The sequence below is a fragment of the Plasmodium cynomolgi genome, chromosome 14, assembly GCF_000321355.1.
Source record: "Plasmodium cynomolgi strain B DNA, chromosome 14, whole genome shotgun sequence".
NCBI lineage: Eukaryota > Apicomplexa > Aconoidasida > Haemosporida > Plasmodiidae > Plasmodium > Plasmodium cynomolgi.
This window is the reverse complement of record NC_020407.1, coordinates 2,105,597-2,126,847: the sequence shown is the minus strand read 5'-3', so window position 1 is coordinate 2,126,847 and position 21,251 is coordinate 2,105,597. Positions and strand designations below refer to the sequence as shown.

The following is a 21,251-nucleotide window of genomic DNA, read 5'->3' as shown; positions in this document are numbered from 1 at the left end:
AATAAAGAAGACAAGTTTACATATTATAACAATCTTTTCCTTTTTATAAAATAAGTTAATTAAGCTTTTGAAGAATTAATATATTAGCATTTTTAATACAATAAATTATTTAATTATTTGTATTAAATTTGAAATTAATGTGCACATTTAATAATATTATATTAGTTCTATACATGTTCAAATGACACGATTATGCAATTTTTTATGTATCAAAAATGAAATTATTTTCTTAATAAAAGGGTTCAACGAATTATGATGCGCATCATTCACTATAGCACAAAGCTACATGTTTATATGAATGCTATGACAAATTTAGTTTACATTTTGTAAAATGAAGCATAAGATGAAATGTTTATAATGAACCTTCTTTTTTATGTGAAAAAGAGTATATCATATTATTGCATCTAATTTGAACATTCTTGCATAATTATTGAATACTCTTCAATTCAGTATGACAAGAATAATCTTTACAGAATGTTTTTCAGCATAACAACTGCACGTATTTCAAAAAAAAAAAAAAAAAAATAAAAATTTTAACAAATACTTGGAACATTTTAGAAAAAGAGGGAAACCATCAAAAATTGTGTTGTCTTTTTTGTTGTGTTTATCTTGTAGATAATTCTTTTAATGTCTTCTAAACATCAATTAAACATCCATATTTTTGCTTCTTTTTTTACATTTACAAGTACAAGATATCCTATATAGTTAGGAACAATTTTTTTGCATTGCCAACTTATATGTCTTTTTCCTTTTTCTGAATATTTAAGATCTGTTACACTGCGGTTTCCTTTTTTCACAATACAAAAAAAAAATGAAACAGTAGTAAATGTTTTAAATTTGAGTTACATTTGCCAACTTTTTTGTTGGAGATTTAACATTTCTTTTTCAGGTTTGTTTAATTTATAAAATACCCTATACTTATATTTTAGAACAATAATCATGTGGTTTTCTCATTATGAAGAAACCTTTTTATTGTTTTGTTATTAATAAACGTTTTCATATTTAGTTTTTACAACATTTTCTTTTACATCTTATGGACAAAATGTTACAAAACGTTCTTCGAGGTTTTTAAGAGGTTTATTTGAGTCCCTGCACTTATTAATGTTGTCTTTTTAGTGTACTATCGTTAAAAACATTTCTTATTAATGCATATATTTCATTTGATTGTAATATACTATATATTAATTTTTAAGAATTAGTATAAGGAGACCTTTAGTTAGCAATTTTTCACGATTGGACACTTGTATACACTTTTACACTTAATTTTTATATTAAATGCTTCTATATAATTCTTAATAAAAATTATTTTAAAAATGCAATTATAAGGTTATCATGTGCTGGGGAGGGTATTAACAAATTTAAATATGTATATTCCGTGTTTTGACACCTACACCTAAAAATTTTTCAGGGGTCATGTTAACACTAACGAACGAATTAATATTCGTTTTATATTTTTTAGGTTTGTACGTTTTATCCTTAAAAATGAATACATATATTCATAAATAATTGTCATATAATTTTTTCTATGACTACTTAGACATTCGTTCCATAAAATTTCTGTATGTGAATGATTTACTTGCAGTATTTGGAAAACTTAAACCAATTTCCCCTTTGCTGTTATTGTGCGTTATACTTTAAATCGTTAAAAATTACTTACCCATTAATTACTGTGTTTATCATAAAACACTAATATGATAATAAAAAGACGAACAAAAATGGCATATCTTTGTAGTTATTACTCTGGTTGAATGAAATATATGAAAATTTAAAAACAGTCACTTTATTCCAGTGCCATTCCATTATGACACAGATACTTCCCTTAAATGAATTATTAAATACATATATAGTGAAAAAAAACTGTTTAATAAAACAATTCTGTTATGCTCATTTCACGAAAAGGTTTATGATGGATGGACTGAAGTTGATAGAAGAAAATAAACCATTTAAAGGTTAAAGGAAGGACAAGACAATAGAAATACATGTAAATTACAAATGCATTTTTATTTTTGTTAATCTTAAAGAGCGCTTATTTTTGATAGTGAAAATTGCACAGAACAGCTGTTAGTACTATGCATAAAAGGTGTAACGGAATTGTAAACATTGACGTCTTTGTGACGGTTTACGATAAAGAAGAGAAGACTGCACGGAAAAAGGTCAATTTTTCCGAAATGCTATCATATCACATCATTCATGTGGAGTTATATTATTTATCATCTTTATTAAGGGTAATTTGCAAAAGGTCTCCATTTTTTAAATGAGCACTTATTTATTAGTCACATTTTTAGTGACACTGTACACACTTAAAATTTCAGCACATCAATTTGTGTTTATGCAAGTGTCAACAAAATGGTATTTAATAATTACCATATGACAAAACTTAAGTAACAACCTTATTTGCAAAATTCACTTTCATGTTATTTTTCCCGTTTATTTTTGAGGAAGCCTCCAGACAAAAAAAAGGACATAATCTTATTTAAAAACGTAGAAACGTGTTTATACGTATTAGCGAAAACTTTACTTTTAGGTTCTTTTTTTTCATTTTATACACATATTTTATGTTATTAATTCCACGATTTCAGAAAGAAATTAGGTATAAACGCATGTAACATGAAACAGAGCAGAAAAAACATAGAAGCAGTTGTTATTAGGTAAATAGTCAATGAGAGAGGGTTACGTAACAACTTTTGCTAATCCTAATTTACAATTGCCGAAGGTGAATATTTTTTCAGATATAATCCCTTTCTATATTATAAAGTGTATAAACCAAGTACACAATTAGGAGAAAAGTAAAAATTATGAGCCATGCAATAAAATAGTATTTGTTTTTTTCACTTTGATGAAAAATGGGATAATAATCTTCATGTAAATTGTGTTATATGTGCATTGCGCGAGAGATTATTTAAATAATATGTTTTAATAAAAAGAAAAAAACAAATATAAATAAAGCATTTATCAGATGAACCCTATAGGATAGCGCAAAACTGAGAGCAATATAAAAAATTAATATATTATATATTTTTTTGCAACAGCACAGGAATATTTAACCAATGTATATATGTTTTTTGCGTTGGATAGCCAGAAAACATCTTCTGTAACAAAATATATACTGTTGTAAATTTTTTGGTGAGGGAAAAATGTACGTTTACGCTTGACAGCACATAGAGATGTTGTTTACTATACATCCGGTGTTGTGATTTTTTTTTGCTTAAAAATGTTTCAGTTTTTGTGGATAGGAGAAAAGAAAAAAATTTAAAAAAAAAAATGTTATTTGTGTATATTTATTTAGAGAACTAAATTGAAAAATTCAATAATTTAAAAGATTTTTTCCTCGTGTGCTTGTGCGCTAATGGGCTCTCATTCTCTCGTGGAAAATTAAAAACAAGGAACGGAAATTACACACACACTTCTATGAGCCTTTCTAAATTATTTATAAACGTCCTCTTTATGTGAACCGTTCGTAATAATTCTTGTAAAATGAACAGAAAAAAGCTCTTCACAATTTACCATTTTTAAGCAAAAAGCTAGCGAAAGGGGTAGAGGGGAAAGTTGTTTAAACTTCACGCCTATACAATAGATGAGCATGGGGGGTTATATTTAAAACGGGTTCGTGTAAAATGAAAATTTCCCGTTATATAGTTTCCCTATTAAAATAACAAATCTTAACAAAATTTTATTTTAAAATTCGTGCAAGCCAAATAATATGTGCGTGTAAGGCTCATTTTTTTTTTTTTTTTTTTTTTTTTTTGCACACGGAAAATATATATAATTTAAAAAAAAAAAAACTTTCCAAAAAAAAAAGCTAGCTAATTAAAAAAAAATATAAATTCACATTATATATATTCTTAAAGTTGATTTTTTTTTTTTTTTTTTTTTTGAAATGATCTAATTTTTCCTTTCTTTTTTTTTGTAGATCTGTGTACTTGATTTGATTCTGCAGGCTTCTCTTTTTCTACTCACAAGTTATTTTCAATTATTCATAAAAAGAAAAAAACGTTTGGTGCCGTAAATATATTGTTATAAAAAAAAAAAAAAATAATGTTTTTTTGCGTTTTTTTTTTTGTCTTAAATTTGTTATCCTTATGTGAAGAATTTGCCGCATTTTAAAGTCTTATATACGTACATGTGTTTACTTACGTGAAAGTATGTATACCTGTGCACGTATATTTTAAGCGTTAATTAAAAATACACCAATTTGATAATAGTGCTTAAGCGAATGGCCGCGCATATATGTTTTTAGTTACTTTGTTTAAGTTCCTTTAAACGCCTACTCTCAAGTTTTAAAATAAAACCATTTTGTTATAATTCGCCCCTTTATTTATTCATTCATTCGTTCGTTCATCAGTCCGCCAACGCACCCAGTTGTTTATTTCACCCCCTTTTGCCGTTTAATTCTTTGCAAAATGCAGTATTATGGTTCAAGGTACAGGAAAAAATTAACTTTTTATAACAAGCGTAAGAAGATGCTGTGGAAACAGCTTTCGAAGGTGCCGAACATGTTGTTGGGAAAGAGGGGCTTGCGAAAAGCAGTCTTAAGGTTCAGAGAAATAAAGCGAGCACTTAAATTCATTTTCAAGCTGATATGTAGAGGTAACATCCACAAATTGTTAAACAGAGTGACAACCAAAACTGTAAAATTGTGGGCGAAATGTGTAAATAATAGCAACGCAATCACGAAGCTGTGTAATGAGTACTACAAGATTAGTGGTTTAAAAATTCCCATCTGTGATTTCTTTTTTAAAAATAAAATGATCAGCACAAAAATGGAGAAGTATAACATCGCAACAACACGATGTTATAAAAAAAACACAAATAACAGAGTGACAAATAAAACAAGTAAAAGAACACATGAAAGCATGTGCTCATCAAATCCAAATGATCATTATATAATTGAGCTATATAATGAAACACACATACAAACACCATTCAATGGCTCGTTTCTTTCGAAGAATAATGATTCTACGTGCGAATCGAATTATAACAGCACGCAGTCAAGCGATTGTGGAAGAACGAATGAAAATGAAGACTTAAGCAGCAATTCATATTTAGATAATGATATGCCATCTTTCGAAACCCTAGAATATGACGAAGACGAAGTGAATGAGAGCATAAAAAATTGCTACCTTTATAATGGCTATGTAAATGCAACTACGTATAAAAATTCCGAGGAATATAAATTTTTGAATCATCACTTAAATGAAGAAAAAAATAAATGTGTAGATATAGCAATTGATGTATCTCCACAAAGTTACTACGATGAGCAACTTGAAAGAGAAAAAGACAAACGAGAGGCATGTAGCCAAAGCGAAAAGGAAGAAGATTCGGACCAAACGGATGCAGAGATAAAACACACACAGAGAAAGAAGCGAAAAAGAAAAAATAAAATATACGAAATTTATAACTCAGAAACAACAATGACGCAAAATATGTACTGCGAAAATTACTTAAACGAGAACTACTCCTCTTCGTATGATTGCTCCAGCGAACGCAGTGATGATAACATGAGCGCGAATGATTTTACGGACAGCGATTTTGATGATAATTACTTCGACGACGTTTGCGAAAATGACTTTGTGTGTAACTACAGCATATACAGTTATGAAGCTATTCAAAATGTTCAAGACGAATCAAGTTAAGACGTCAAAAGGGGAAAAAAAAGGATAGCATGGAAAATTGGGGGCACACACAAAAAAAAAAAAAAAAAAAGGTAAACATAAACATAAACAATTGGGAATAAAAATAAACATTTAAACATATTCATAAAAAATTCACACATTTTTTTGGCACACATGACTCATTATTGTTATTACACATTCTTCTTTCTTTTTAAGTTACGTGTGCTCTACAGGCATATACACTGTGAAGTTTTTTCCTTTTTTTTCGTTTCCAATTTTTACGTCCCATTTTTAAGTAAAGCAAAAGTAACACCATCACGTGCTACTTGCAACATGGTATACATCACATGCAACATACCATATAACATTTTTCCCAGTTATATTTTTAAAAATACACTTCCCTTCACTGTGGGACACGAAAGGGGTGCGAGAAAAACAAAACGGGAAAGGTGCGAATACTTTGCGACTTCTCCGTTTCTTCATTTCTTCGTTATTTTAAATTTTAATAAATATATTTTAAGTAATTTCGAAGTAAAAAAAAAAAAAGCAAAGAGGGAAAAATTGCAATTTTGAATGAAAATGGACAAATTAATATACATATACTAAAAAAGAAAAAAAGGAGAGAAGGAAAGAAGCAAGAACAACGCGTTAAATCATGTAATAAATTTTCATTAAAATATAATTTAAAAAAAAAATTACCCAATTTTCGCTTTTTTTATGAAAAATGTTTAATTACAAAGATGGTAAGTTATCAAAATGGATATCCAAATGGATATCACGGTGGATATCGACAGGGATATCAAATGGATATCAACACAGATATCAAATGGATATCATCAAAGATATCGAAATACTGTAAAAAAGCAGGCCAGTAGTTACAACAAAAGGTTAACAACAGCTGAAGGATGATCTTGATTCCGGCATTGAGGGCATGTCTTAAAGAGGGGGGAAAAACACCGACATGCTTATGTACACATTCCTATGTGTACATACACGAGTACGTCCACATTTCGAGCGGGTGACAAACTCATGCGCGGCAGAAGAAACACGCATCCGCTGGCAAAGAGCTTACCTAATTTCACTCTTGAGTATTGGTTGGTGGGCCCATATTTAATTCCGTATGACTCGTTGCTTAGGTCATACACGTCCTCCAGGATGTTATCATATATTTTCCTTGCGGTGTAAATGAAGGCCTATAAAACGGGGGGGGGAACCAAAAAAAAAAAAACATAATGTATAAAACTGTACTTCGTGCACACCGCTTGATTTATACAACATGACGAGATCAAAAATGGCTGCCTACTTCTTCCACATTTTTCGCCGTTTTGGCTGAGGTTTCTAAAAATATTAATCCATTTTGTCTAGCAAATTGCGCCCCTTCCTCAGCTGAAACTTCTCTTCTCTCCAAATCGCATTTATTCCCCACCAGAATGATAGCCATATGCGGGTTTGAATTCTGTCGCACTTCATCTAGCCATCTGTTTAGATGGTTGAACGTTTCTCGTCTGTTAAAAAGGTGAACAGAGAAAAAAAAAAACGAAAAAAGCTTTTTAACTACTGCCAACTATTAGAAGGAATACATGCGGTACGGGGCACTCGCAAAACGGCACTGAATTAACAAATGAGTGTGCATAATCCATCACAGCTGAAGTAAAATTATACATATCTACCGAGTAATATCATAAACTAATAGGGCCCCCGCTGCTCCCCGATAGTATGACCGTGTTATGGATCTAAAGGACTCTTGGCCGGCGCTGCATCGAGATGGGGGAACGAGTCGCACAAAAAATGTCAAATGTGGTTGCAAAGGTGATATCAAATGGGATTTTGTGCAAGTGTGGTTCCATTGAGGGCATTCCGATGGCCACACTACACACTGTTCACACGAATTTATATTGCTTAAAAAAAAAATTCAACAAAAATGGCACTTTCAACGGGGAACGTCGCCCATTTAACCGCTTTCACGAAGGGAACATGCACGACTCCTTTCATTTTCTCCACTTACGTGTCCCATATTTGAAGCTTGATTTGCTTATTGTCTAAATTGATTAGTCGCGCCCCAAATTCTACACCTATGGTCAAATCATGATCAGCTCGAAATCGCTTGTCTGTAAATTGTAATAAAAGACAACTTTTTCCAACTCCTTAAAAGGGGTAAAAAAAAAAAATAATAAAATAATATCAATGAATTGGGGTAACTCTAATGACACATTTTATGTTCTCCATTTGGTAATACGATGTGTTCGTTTAGGTTTCCTTTTCGAACTACCTGTATCGCCAATTATTATGTATTTAAACAAGTATTCATAGGGAGACATTTTTTGTTTCTTTTTTGGGGTTTTTTTTTGTTTTTGTTTCTTTTTTTCTTTGTTTCTTTATTTCTTTGTTTCTTTGTTTCTTTCGTTCTCTCTTGCTTCTTCTTAATATATTTGATTATCCTTTGAAACAATTTATTATCATTGGGTAAAGGTATACTATGCTTAATCTCTAAACTTGCTGAAAATATTTACAAACAATTACAACTTTAAAAAGTCATAGCATTTAACTAAAACGTGTTAAAATCTAATTTCTGACTTATTCTATAGTGACTCCTCCTTTACTTTTATCGTAGTATACATATTGATATATTCCACACAAAAAAAAAAAAAAAAAATTTACACATATGGCGCGCTAAGGGTTTAGCATAAACAACTTAAACGTTTTTTTTTTTTTTTTTTTTGTCAATCTATTTGCCTACTGCCTGCTTATTATATGCTTTTTAAACTTGGTACTTTAGTTAAGCATGAAAACACAAATTATAAAAAGGTTTACATACAATACGTGCGCTTTCGGCCATTATACATATAGGTATATTTTATATATTATATATATTACCTTTGTCAATTTCGCTTTCCTTCCCACCCTCTGTTTTTTTTTTTTTACAAAAATATTTTTAAGCGAAAGAAAAGCAAAAACGATGAATTGTATTTGCAATTTTGCGAATACGAGTATGCTATGCATTATGGGTACATACATATAACACGAATAAATACGTAAGTATTTTATGTATACACGGGCGGCGCGCTTAACAAATATCCGCTTGTATATGCCTACGGATATGCATATGCTATGCGCGTATGTATAGTCAATCATGCAGTGCGCCCGGCGCCATACAAATGTGAGTGTATATATATAATGCATGTATGTATGTATACACGCTCAATATGCTCACTTGTTGCAAAAAAATTACAAACCGAAAGAGGCGTCGCTAAAAGGGAACTAAAAACAAACGTTGATACAAAGGTCATGGGGTCAGGCCCCAAACCAAAACCCATGCCGTAAATATACAATGCAATAATGCACAAAATGTAGAAAAATGCACAACTCTGCTTATGCGTATAAACAAAACAGGCACTAAATGAAACACAAAAAAAAAATATATATATATACACGTAAAATACACACTTGCTCAGTGTTCATCATGAATCGCTTCGCACAGGGGGGACAAATATGAAAGCTTTGTCACATGGGCAAACCGGCGCAACTGATAACTGCCGAAACGTTCGTTTTTCCGCTGAACTTTAAAAAAAAAAATCTCCCATATGGTGTCATACCTCTCAATGTGTAACAAGTTCAGCAAATTGAGGGGGGAAAGAAAAAAAATACAGACTATTCAAGCGAACAAACCGACGAACCATCGCACGCAGTCTTTCCCACTACGCCACGCAAAATCGTCAGATTTGCCAAACGGTTGAACGTGTAAAATGTTGCAACGTGAAAACAGATAAACAAATGGGGGAGAACGACGAAACGGAGCTTTATAAACCCTGTTCAGGTGAAAACAGGCCAACCACGCAAGACAGGTTCCACCCATTGTGGCTAAATTCATGTCACCTCATGCTGTATCTATCAAGTCTGCAAGAACGTGTGCGCGACCAGTTCATGACATCAGCCTGAATTATGTTATCCGTCGATATATTACATAATTGCATAATTCGCATTTTTGCAGAAATGCGTCTATTTTCACCCTCTGCAGATACGCTGTTGAACTGCTCTTTCAGCGACGCGTTGGATTTCTGTTTCCCCAAATGATTGCTCCCATCATGACGGGAGTCACCAACATGTGGCTTTTTCTTAGTAGGTACTTTTCCCGTAATGCTATTTTTGTGAACACAGCTTACCGCCCCCTTACCACTTGTATTGTTTACACATTTGCCTCCTTTTAAGTTTTTAGAATTCCGAAGTGATGCGTCGCATTGCGCTTTGTCCCTCTCCCGCACGTTAAGTTTGTTTCCTTTTTTTCTACTGTTCGATGGGGTCTTTTTATTTTGGTTAATCTCATTATGGCGTGTGGGGCAGTTGGTTTTCTTTCCAATGGGGCATTTTATTTTCTTACAAATTTTTGGTTTATTCCTTTCATCGTCATTTTTTGTCTTTTTCCTCTTTACATTTTCTTCTCTGTTAATCATTTTAGCAGTCATCAGTTTAGCAACCCCTTTTAAAGGGACCACCTTCCTAACGAGTTCTCCCTGATCCAACGGCACGGTGTTCTTCTCGTGTGCCTCTCCTAACCTGCTGTGATGCACATATACTGTATCGTCATTCATGTCATGTGTGTCTTCATTTTGTTCCATATTTCTTGCATGCACTAATTCGTCACTAGAGCTAAATTCTTTTTCTTCGTCCATGACCCTTGAAGGGGTGCTACTATGACTTCTGCTACTCTGGGGGTAATTTTCCCTGCTCCTATTGTTGTTTCCATTTTTTGCTTTATCTTCATCCTGGGGGCCATTTATGTTACTACTCTCGTTAAGAAGGATCCCCTTCGAGTTGCATTCTTCTGTTTGGGCCTTTCCCTCCGCTAAGTGTTGTTCCATTTGCCCATCTTGTGAAGGTAAAATTATTTGGGCGGACTTGCTTCCTGGTAGGTCATCTACTTTTATCTTTTTTTTCGGTTGGCTATTTCGCGTCGTACAGTTTTTTGCACCCGTTTGGGCCTTTTTACCCATTTGCGTAGTGCATTTTTCATTCGTGTCTTTTTTATTTTTGCCCCGTTTGGCCTTTTTGTTCACACTGGGTGGGGGGTTCACATCGTTCTCATTGCCACCCCCAGTAGATGCTGCGTTCGTTTGAGGGTTGTTTATCCCTTCTGGTGAGGCTTTCTTTGCCGAGTGGGCTGTTTCATTGGCGTTTGCATCTGCAGTTGTGGGGTCAGCAGTTGTGGAGTCAGCAGTTGTGGGGTCAGCAGTTGTGGGGTCAGCAGTTGTGGGGTCAGCAGTTGTGGGGTCAGTAGTTGTGGGGTCGGTAGTTGTGAGGTCAGCAGTTGTGGGGTCAGTAGTTGTGGGGTCAGTAGTTGTGGGGTCAGCAGTTGTGGGGTCAGTAGTTGTGGGGTCAGTAGTTGTGGGGTCTACGTCGTTCCTGTCCACCTTATTTGTGCACACCTTTCCTGGTTCTACCATGCTTGTGCCTACCTCGCTCAGGTGCCCCGCCTCCCCTGAGCCGCTAACAATGAGAATCGGGTCATTTTCCTTTTTCCGTACCGCGTCTGCTTTTACCTCCCGAAGAGCACTCAAGTTAATGAATATCTTATCATTGTGCTTTAAAATGTCGCAATCGTTGATGTTTATCAGTATATGATTCTTTGGGTTCAGCTGTCCTGTGCATGCATCTAGGCCTTTTGGCTTTTTCGTTCTTCTCCTTTTTGCGACATTGACGACTTCTTCATCGGTTCGTTCGTTGGCAATATTGGAGGTCAGCTGGTTAGCCCCACTGGAAGTCAGCTGGTTAGTCACACTGGAGGTCAGCTGATTAGTCACACTGGAAGTCAGCTGATTAGTCACACTGGAAGTCAGCTGGTTAGCCACATTAGTCGCCTTATGCATGGGTTCGACCCCCCTTGCGCCCAACGCTCCATGTTCATCATTTCCCGAATTTTGCGGAATTTCTTCAATGGCAGTAATCTCACCTGCTGCATCTGAACCCATTTTTGTGTCATTTCCACCGGTGTCCCCTTCTGCACCCTCTCTATCTTTGCCGTCTATCTCGTGAGAGACTACCTCACCTTCTATCTTTGGTTCATCCGTACAACTGTTCTGTGCTTCCCCCGAAGCATTTAACCCATTCAGGTATTCTTGCAAAGTAGCACATTTAGCGTCTTTGTTAAGTATGGGTTCATCATATGCTAAAAAAGGGGAAAGAAGCTCGGAGGACACAATAAAAAAAAAAAAAGGTACTCATTTTAAATGGGATATATTTCAAATGACACGATAGTGAAAAAGAAAAAACAGAACGAGAGACATGTCCTCGCACGTCATCACCCATACGCCATCACACGCCATCACACGCCATCACACGCCATCACACGCCATCACACGCCATAACACGCCGCCTCGTCACGCATGCCCGTCTGTTGGCTCCACCTGTGTGGACATTTACCCAAACACATACCCGACTTAATCAGGGAGGAATACTTCGTCGAAACGGAACTTATGTTTTGTAAAAAGTGCTCAATAATGATTTCCTTGTCTGTACATTCACTAAATGAAAACGTTTTCTCGGGGAAAAAAAAACAAAACAATGCTTCCAATTCTTCACATGTTAATAAATTCAAAGTTGCCACAAATTCTATTTCAAGTTTAATGAGTTCGTAATTATTACAACACTTCTTTGTGTGTTTTCTTTCGGGTTCTTCTCCTATTCCCGTTTTCTCCAAAATTTCTGACCCACTTTGTGTTCTCCTTTGTGCACATTTTTCTGCATTGAAATTGTTAATAAACTCTGATCTCTCATCTGCGTTCTTCTCGTTAAGCTTGCAAAAAAAAAAGACAAAAAAAAATATGAACATGTATATGAATGCGAGCGAGTACGAGAGCTAATAGGGATACCCATATCACCACGCACATGTAACAAATGCGCATGGACGATAGAAGGACACCTTTAATTCTTCCATGACACTTGATTTCAGACCATGATCAAAAGTCACCATGTGGTACAAGACGCTTCTTTTAAATTTGAATAATTGTTTGTCTCTACAGTAAATGCCTGCACCAGGGGGAACGATCCCGATAAGGAGCACGCACCTTAAAAAGATAATCGTGTTAATCGGCATGCTAGTAAAATACGCTCATGTGGATGCATTTTTCCCATCTGAATGTTACAGTCTCATATAAACTCACATTGAATCCCCAACTTTTTTTTATCCTTCTTGTTTAAAACATTAACGAACCTGAACAAGTGAAACCAGTTAACGGCAAAATTTACCTCCATGGAGAGGCACATGCATTTGTCTATTTATGTTTTTACCTGAACCCACTTATCGGATCCGTTTCCCAAGTATAGGTCACGTTAAACGGTTGATTTTTGTCCTATTTTGAAGAAGAAACCAAACGTGTGCGGTGTAGATGTGTGCCTAGATATGGTGTGCACGATTACACGTGTGCCATTTTGTTCTCAGGGAAAAAGTAGAGTTAAAATTCGTTTTACATCCTTTTGCACATTTCTTCGCTCATATTCTGCCTTTTCGCCCGGTACAGCAGCCGCATTTTTGAGGGATGACTCCTTTATCAAGTCTTTTAAAAAAAATTTTGTTATTCCATTGTTTTCCTGGAGTGAACAAGGGAAAGGAACAGTCCTTTTTTCATGGTGTACAACAGTAATGAAGAAGTTCTTTTTTTCTCCTCCACTTTGCATTTTCCATTTTGCGCATACGTTTAATCATTTCTGCTTATTTTTTTTTACTTTGACACACTGGGTGGCGCTTTGTCTGTGGCTGGCTTCCCCTAAATGGCTAACGGGGAACTGGGGGGAAGTAAAACAGTCCGCGGGGGCAAACACGAAGGAATCGCAAATGAAGAGACAGAAATGCTTCCAAAATGTTTCGAAAAAAAAAAAAGCAGTGAATGCCTTTTCAAAGCAAACGCTCTGGTATTCGCCCCTTTTTTACCTGTGCTACCTTGCGGAAGTTCATTTTTATGGGAACAATTTAGCAAAAGGAAAAGATCGTAAGACACATTTTTTAAAATGTGCTCCAATTAAGTTGAAATGAGAGGGAGAAAAAAAAGGAGTTTTAAATGTGGGCAAGCAGCTAATAATACTTTTTCCCCGAATAAGGAAAAATCTTGAAGGTGCCAAAATGCACAGCTAATCGCATTCACGTTTTATTTTTTCATATTAAGGGTAAAACTTCAACTACCCAAATTAATGTGCTCAAAACGCTTTTGAAAGCTTCGACATTTCTTTCCCTTATCATTGTCCACTTTATTTTTAGCCTTTCTATATCTATGCCAAATTCAGCACATATGTTATAAAGGGGGCCACGGGGAAAGGCCACTTGCATGGTCATGTGCTCAGTGCACAACTGCTAATACGCATGTGCGACTGGGACGAATTTAAAAAAAAAAAAAAAAAAAGAATAATCTGGGGGTGTAAAAATGGCGTGTGCAAGAAAGGACAAATATAAAAAAACAAAGTTGTAAATGTGCGAAGAATAAAGGAAAAAAAAAAAAAATCTTTTCTACATGCAAGGCAAACAAAATGGGGAAACCTCATTTACTTATAAGCATTTTAAAGCGGTAAAAGTGAAGACGAAAAATAACAGCTGCTACATGGGGGAGATGTACCAGCCCCTTGCACACATTGTGGACAACTCGTGCGGTGTGTCCCAGTTAGCTAGCCAATTTCCCGTGTTAATTGTAAATCTCAAAAAAAAAAAAATTGATAGCTAGCTGTTGCATAATATCTAAAAAAAAATATGAACGGTCAGAATATTCTTAATATGCCGGCTTCTTTTTGGCTGCATTTTTTTGGCAGTGTTGTAATTTGAAAATTCGTTGAGTGGGCTGACTTCGTTGATAGGAAATCCCCTTCCATAATCACAAAAATTATAATGTATATCAATCGTAAATTCACGCAGCCTTCGCCATTCCCCTATATCAGTTGTATGCACAACTGCATAGTACTGATTTTTTGGGGGGTTCCTTTTTGCGAATTGTATGTGCACCTTGGCGCTTGCAATTGGAAACAGGGGGTGTAAGTCTCTTCACGAACTTGCGCTTTTACAAAACGTAGCACATTAATTTATTTATATGTTTCTTTTACATTGCTTAATTGCACCTTTCTGTTTTGCTTGATCGGGTTCATCCCCTTTTTTGTCATTTTTTTTTCAAGTGGGCTTTTTTTTTCTTCTTTTTTTTCTGGTATTTTGGAATTTTGTGCTTTCTTTTCTCTCTGTTTTGTTCTTTCACTAATTTGCTCCACTCCTTTCTCGTTACTCCCTCGGGAATTATTCCCTTAAACTTGACTTCCTCCTCTTGTTCGCTGCTCACAAAATTGTTTTCGTCATAGGCTGCGTCTGATTTGTTTGCATCGAGTGAATTCTTCGAAGGTGCCACTTTTTCAAGCGACTTGGGAGACCTTTTGTCGCTTAACTCATCCAACACTTCGTGTTCACCGTTTTTATGGGTCTCCTTACCCTGTTCGTAAGGGTCTCCCTCATTGTCCTCATCGTTTGAATCTTCCTTCTGTGCATACGTCCTGGTAAAACTTTCAGTCATTTCTTCCTTTTGCGCATGTACTGTACAATCACCGTTGGTTCTGTGGTTCTTCGCTCCGGTGACTGCATCAGAATGATTCTCTCCTTCTAAACTGTTATGCTCCACGAAGGTGTTATTTTTTTGGGCATGCTTAGAACGCTCTGTGTGATAATTATTCGAAATAAAATTGCTGACCATGGATTTTCCTTTTTTCAAAAGCTTCAGATCCTTTTCAATTGTTCTGACATCTTTTATTTCGTTCAAATGTGATGGGATCCACGAACTTAGGAAAATCTGTTCTTCTACTTGGCTTCTATCGGCATGTTTTTTATATGGGACTGATTCTGTGCAGAAAATTTTGTTACATAATAACCTGTGGCTCTTTTTAGCTTTTCGAAGTATGTTCTATTTTTTTTTATATTCCTTAAATTCAGCTTAGGTATTGGGGTGGTGTTTTTTATTAGGCCAAAAATTTGAAGGTACGTTATTTCGGACGGGTCCATGCGTATTTCCTTTTTGTCCCTTTCTAGGAAGTAGGTAACGTCTTGGGGTAGGCTGGAAGAAACGATGTAATCGAACAGCTTTTTCAGTGGGAGAATCTGCACATGGCTGTAGAAGGGTTCGCTTGACTTGCCGTCCCTTGGGTTCTCGCCGTTGTCCTGTGGGGGGCCATTCTCACAGTTGGTGTAATTCGCACCGTTCGTGATTTCCGAAGCGTCCTCGCCTCTCCCCCCGCAGCGACTCTTTAACGCGACCTCCTGGTCAATCTTGGCTCCTTGCAGCATCCCGTTCAGCTGACCAACGCTCTCTTGCATATCATTTTGAAGGGTGCCGATTTTCTTCTTAAAAAAATTGGTGATGTTTACGCAATCTCTCTTTAGGAACTCCAGGGAGTAGGGGTGGTCATGCTCCATGGACTGAGACACATCGATGATGTAGATATGGTTATAAAAGTAAAGCAAATTATATTCTGAAAAATCTGCATGTACAAGTTTACATCTGCAAAAAAGTTGTCTCAAAATGCATATACATTCAATGTATAGCTCTTTCCATTTTAAGGGACTCAAAATTAGGTCCTTCATTTTTGGGCAAGCAGTGTCTAGGCTACCTAACATACTCATCACAATGACGTTACTTTTTAAGACCAAAGGATAGGGACATCTCAATCCACATATTAATATTCGTCTTAAATTTCGGAACTCTTTTTCTGACCACTGCTTGACCATTTTCCTTGGGTTGGTATTTTTGGTGTAGGCATTTCTGAATCGGAACTCTCCTTCGATGTATTGGGACCTCTTCTTAAACACCAGCACGGATGTATTGTAAACCTTCGTTGCAAAAGATATGGCTACCTTCTTGTTTTGGAAAGGGTCCCAGTTGTGCTCATCCACCTCGGCGCCCATTTCGCTCATTTTGTCAATTATGTCGTAGGTCTCGTCCAGCACGCCCCGCAGGTTCGGGCCGCCTTCCTCTTCCGCTGCTTTTTTTTCCTTCGCTGCGTTTTCTTCCTCCGCTGCGTTTTTTTCCTCCGCTGCGTTTTCTTCCTCCGCTGCGTTTTTTTCCTCCGCTGCGTTTTCTTCCTCCGCTTCGTCTTCTTCCTCCGCTTCGTCCTCTTCCTCCGCTTCGTCTTCTTCCGCATCCTTCGCATCGTTCTCCTCCTGTGCTTCTTCCCTTTCTTCCCTTTTTTCTGCCCCCACTTCATCGACGTGTCTGCTCAGGTGGTACACCTTGTACAGGCTTTCGTGCGCGAAGCGGACGCGCCTGCGCGTGCCGCCCCCCTCAGGGAGACCTGCGTCGTGTTGATTGTCACTATGTTGATCATCGCTATGTTGATTATCGCTATTCTGATCGTCGCTATGTTGATCATCGTTATGTTGATCATCGCTATGTTGATCATCGTTACGTTGATTATCGCTATGTTGATTATCGCTATGTTGATTATCGCTATGTTGATTATCGCTATGTTGATTATCGCTATGTTGATTATCGCTATTCTGATCGTCGCTATTCTGATCGTCGCGCCCCCTATGTCTCCGCCTGCGCAGCAACTCCTTGACTCCCCTGAGCTCCTCCTCACTCAGGTACTTATGCGAATTGAACACGTAGGCTTCCTTCCCCGAACTGACCACTCCATATATCTCGTTTAGCAAATTATCTTTGAGTTTTTTTAAAATAAGTAGCGTTCTATTATCTAGCACAGTATTCACAGTTGCTCTTTTGTCCCTGGTCAATCCTCTGTTTCGGAATTTGTTGGAGAGTTTTTCTCCCTCGATTAACGAGCTTTTCACATCATTGCTTACTTCTTTGGAGTACACGTAGCTTTCGAATCCTCCACCATAATTGTAGTCCCTCTCATTCGTTTTGATTTTCCCCTTCCTTATCTTCATGTTTCGACGGGGTTAGAAATGCGGAGCAGCGTTGTAAATAAATGTACAACCTCGTGCGTTGCCCCTCTCAATGGCTACTTTCTCGTTAGGAAGTTAAAAAAAAAAATCATGACAAGAGAAAAGAGTGTCCTCAAAGAAAATATAAAAATGGCACATCTAACCTTAGCAGCATTTCGAATGTCATCTCTAATTTTCCATCCGTTGTAGCACCTCTTTTAACCTCTCTTATGTTATTTTTGTTGGTACAATTTGATGCGCACTTTTGGGAAAAAAAAATTCACCCCTTTGCGTGAATTCCACTTCGGGGGAAAAAAACCGCCATCTCAACAACCTTAACGGGTCTCAAGGCAGTTTTGAAAGCAGCTAAACGGGAGAGAAGAAAAAAAAAAAAAAAGAAAAAAGAAAAAATAAAATATGTACTGCAAAGCAGTATGCTTATTTTTTGTATACACTTCCATCGCGTATTGCGAAGGAAAGGAGTTCACCCCGCGGTGAGAGATTTCACAAAAATATATCTATAGCATCTTCAATGGTATGTCGCTTAACTCACATGAGTAACCTCTCCAACTCATGACGTTGCTCATTTTTGGAAGAAAAGTTCTTCTCCCAGTTTTGTCTCCCACCCGTCGCGGCAACTGGGGCCCCCTCCAAACGCGTAACTTTTATTGTGCCGTTTGTTTTGTAAAAGTTGGGTAAGCTTGCAGGGGCTGGGCATACTTTTTACTCCGCCCCTCTCTGCGTCGCGTCATTCTTTTTTTTTTTTTTCCTTTCTTGGTAAATTTACCCATGTGATGAGCAGGTAGGGCAGCTGCAAATGGTGGGGGCCTGGACCTGCTATACACAAATATGAGAAACCCTCCAGTCGCAGAAAATTACTTCATATACGGGCAAACATACATCCGAAGGGATCATAAAAATTGGGATGTGCTTTCAAATAAGATATTTTTTTTCTTAATGTTGGCTGTGCAGCGCATCAGTGTGATGGGCAGAAGGGTGCACCATAAATCACTAAGGTGACAATGATACAGCGACGCAAAAAAAAAAAAAAAAAAGGTTATAAATGGGGAACAAAATTGGGGGGGGGGATAAACAAGTGAATTCAAAAGAGTGGTTAAAGGGCCGCTAGGACCGCAAAGGCTGCCAAACTACAAGTAAACATCCTTTTGGAAAGGCAACCGTGTCACTTGTGCAGGTAGACGTAGCGGTCGAACTCGCTCGCCTTATCATCGGCATCCCCATTCTTAGACGCATTGGAGTGGTCGAACTTGTCCGCCCTGGAATGGTCCCGATGGGCATCACCATGATCCTTGGTAGATCTTCTCTTCGGTTCTGAGTAATTACTGCTGTCGTAGTTTTCGTCTCTCTTTCCCTTCCCCTTCCCTTTTTCCTTATTTTTGCTTTTGTGCTTGTTTTTCGCCTTTTCGCGTTCTTTCGTTTTGGTCCTGTCTTTGGCCTTGTCCCGCTCGCGGTCACGTTCTCTATCCTTATCTCGGTCTCTATCCTTATCTCGGTCCCTATCCTTATCACGTTCTCTATCCTTATCTCGGTCCCTATCCTTATCTCGGTCTCTGTCCCTTTCCGACTCCTTATCCTTGTCCCTTTCGCGCCCCCGTTCCTTCCGGCTCCTCTCCTTATCCTTCAGCTTGTGCTTTTCCCGTTCTTTCTCCTTCTCCTTTTCCCGTTCCTTCTCCCTCTCCCTCTCCCTCTCTTTTTCCTTCTCCTTTTCCCTCTCTTTTTCTTTCTCCTTCTCCTTCTCCTTGTCCCTCTCCCTCTCTTTTTCCCTTTCCCTGTCCGCCTTCCTATCCCTGTGGTGGTGCCGGTCCAGTTTCCTATACTTCCTTTCCCTGCTCTCATCGGAACTCCTCTTCCTATAAGTGTCGTCATTATAATACGTACGGGGGTCCTCCTCAGGGTTGCTTTTTCGTTCCCTCAGGTGAGAGTCACTTCTTTTGTATCCCTCTCTCCACATATCCTCCTCTTCATCGTCGTGGAAGTTGTTGTGCGTGTCGTCTTGTCTATACTTGGAGTATCTTCCCCCGACCCGGTGACTATCCTCGTAGTTCGTTTGGCTAACTTTGTGACTACCGATGTGGTTGTTGTTGTGCGGGGAGGTGTTACGGGAGGAGTACGTGTCGTGGCGGCGCTCCGCGGTGTATTTCCCGTAGGTATGGCTGCTCCTACTGCGATGGCTCCTGCTGCGGTGGCTCCTGCTGCGGTGGCTCCTGCTGCGGTGGCTCCTGCTGCGGTGGCTCCTACTGCGGTGGCTCCTACTGCGGTGGCTCCTGCTGCGGTGGCTCCTACTGCGATTGCTCCTGCTGCGATGGCTCCCGTTGCGTGGACTTGCACCGCGACTGTTCCCACCGTGACTGCTCCTACCCACGTCCCCGAGGCTGTCGCCCTTCTGGGGGTGACTTTGAGCTCTCAACTTCAGCTGCAGAGCACTGACGTGGTTCCTCAGTTTGAAAATTTTTTCCTCCAGCTCAGCTTTCTCCTTACTGATCTGCGTATACTTTTTCGAAAGCTCTCCCAACTGTTGACTTAACAACTCGTTGTCTTCATCAATATCTGCATTCAGCTCTTTCAATATTTTCAATTCATTTTTATAAAAAAGCATTTGCTCCTTCATGTTAATTATTTGTATCGATAGAGGTTGTAGGGTATTTTCTTCTAGGGTTTTTCCCAGCTCATAATTTTCATCTTGTAATTTTTTACATTTACTTATCAGTCTTTGTCCTGCCGTTGCCTGTGCGTCAAAATTAAATCCTTGTAGCTTTTCCTCTGCGAGATTCCATTTCCTTGTTACTTCGTAAATTTTTTGCCTCAATTCTTTGATCTCTAAATTTATGGAGGGGTCTATTAGCAGGTTCCTAAGTGAGTTGATGTTCATCATGTCGTCCTTTGGGGCCTTCCCCTCCTCGTCTTCGTACATGTGCATATTCCTCCATTCGTTAAGGTAGGTGTGCGTCTGGCATATTTCCTTTTCCAGCGAGGAGATGCACGCCAGGTACACGTGCTCCCGTTTCTGCGAAGGGGAAGAAGTGGACGGTGTGTTGAACGGTGTGATGAGCGGAGCGATGTACGGTGTGATGAACGGAGCGATGTACGATGTGATGAACGGAGCGATATACGGTGCGCGCGGGAGTGGCAACTGCACATGGTGCACTCGTCGCATACTCATCGTACGGATGTGCGCGCTGCTGTGTCCTCACCTTGAACTCGCTGAGGTGGTCACTCAGGCTCCCCTCGAGGAGCTCGCTCCGCTCCTCCTTGAAAAGCACATCCGGGTTTTCTTGAGACATTTTCTGGGGCGTCCTTTCTCAAAAGTTACTCCATGTGGGATGGGGCAGCAACGCAACGCGAGACCACAGAGCGTAACTGCCACCGTAATGTCGCTGCTAGCCCGAGCGGGTACTCGGCATAAAGGGGGCAAACGCGCACAGCGCAGCAAGAACAAATTTACCGTCCGGGGGGAGCACACAAAAAAATGGTGACATCGCCGCGACCAAGCTCAGCAGCCCCCTTCAAAATATTCAAAGTTAAAAACATTCGCCAGAAGTTACGTTCTTCTATATGCGCATACACTTGGCTACCTGTAGGTTTGCATTTGCATAAGAAAAAAAAAAAACGTTTGGAAGCTTAGTGCCATAAGTATTTGTTCAGCTTGGTGTTATCTTCTCCTTATGTGAACATCCTCCTTTTTGCTGCTTCGCATCTTTCAAATGAAACAAAAAAAAAAAAAAAAA

General features: G+C 38.0%; 5 protein-coding genes across 5 annotated transcripts; 1 reads left to right on the top strand and 4 right to left on the bottom strand.

The window, feature by feature from the left end:
• Positions 1-4,400: 4,400 nt before the first annotated feature.
• PCYB_145680 (hypothetical protein) lies at positions 4,401-5,860 on the top strand (the record flags this gene model as incomplete). Its single annotated transcript, XM_004225039.1, has 2 exons — positions 4,401-5,628; positions 5,829-5,860. 2 exons carry the CDS (start codon positions 4,401-4,403, stop codon positions 5,858-5,860), a joined length of 1,260 nt encoding a protein of 419 aa, XP_004225087.1.
• A 642-nt stretch (positions 5,861-6,502) lies between these two features.
• PCYB_145670 (small GTPase Rab2) lies at positions 6,503-7,756 on the bottom strand (the record flags this gene model as incomplete). The annotated part of the gene is made up of 5 exons (XM_004225038.1): positions 6,503-6,547; positions 6,685-6,805; positions 6,916-7,117; positions 7,283-7,366; positions 7,618-7,756. Coding segments are annotated over 5 exons (588 nt in total), but the record flags the coding sequence as incomplete, so codon positions are not given.
• Positions 7,757-9,481: 1,725 nt separating this feature from the next.
• Positions 9,482-12,857, bottom strand: PCYB_145660 (hypothetical protein; the record flags this gene model as incomplete). The annotated part of the gene is made up of 4 exons (XM_004225037.1): positions 9,482-11,772; positions 12,039-12,399; positions 12,526-12,632; positions 12,767-12,857. The coding sequence occupies 4 exons, from the start codon at positions 12,855-12,857 to the stop codon at positions 9,482-9,484; spliced, it is 2,850 nt and encodes a 949-aa protein (XP_004225085.1).
• Positions 12,858-14,740: 1,883 nt separating this feature from the next.
• On the bottom strand, positions 14,741-17,508 carry PCYB_145650 (protease; the record flags this gene model as incomplete). Its single annotated transcript, XM_004225036.1, has 2 exons — positions 14,741-15,465; positions 15,495-17,508. 2 exons carry the CDS (start codon positions 17,506-17,508, stop codon positions 14,741-14,743), a joined length of 2,739 nt encoding a protein of 912 aa, XP_004225084.1.
• Positions 17,509-18,688: 1,180 nt separating this feature from the next.
• Positions 18,689-20,807, bottom strand: PCYB_145640 (negative elongation factor E; the record flags this gene model as incomplete). Its single annotated transcript, XM_004225035.1, has 2 exons — positions 18,689-20,530; positions 20,718-20,807. The coding sequence occupies 2 exons, from the start codon at positions 20,805-20,807 to the stop codon at positions 18,689-18,691; spliced, it is 1,932 nt and encodes a 643-aa protein (XP_004225083.1).
• Positions 20,808-21,251: the final 444 nt, after the last annotated feature.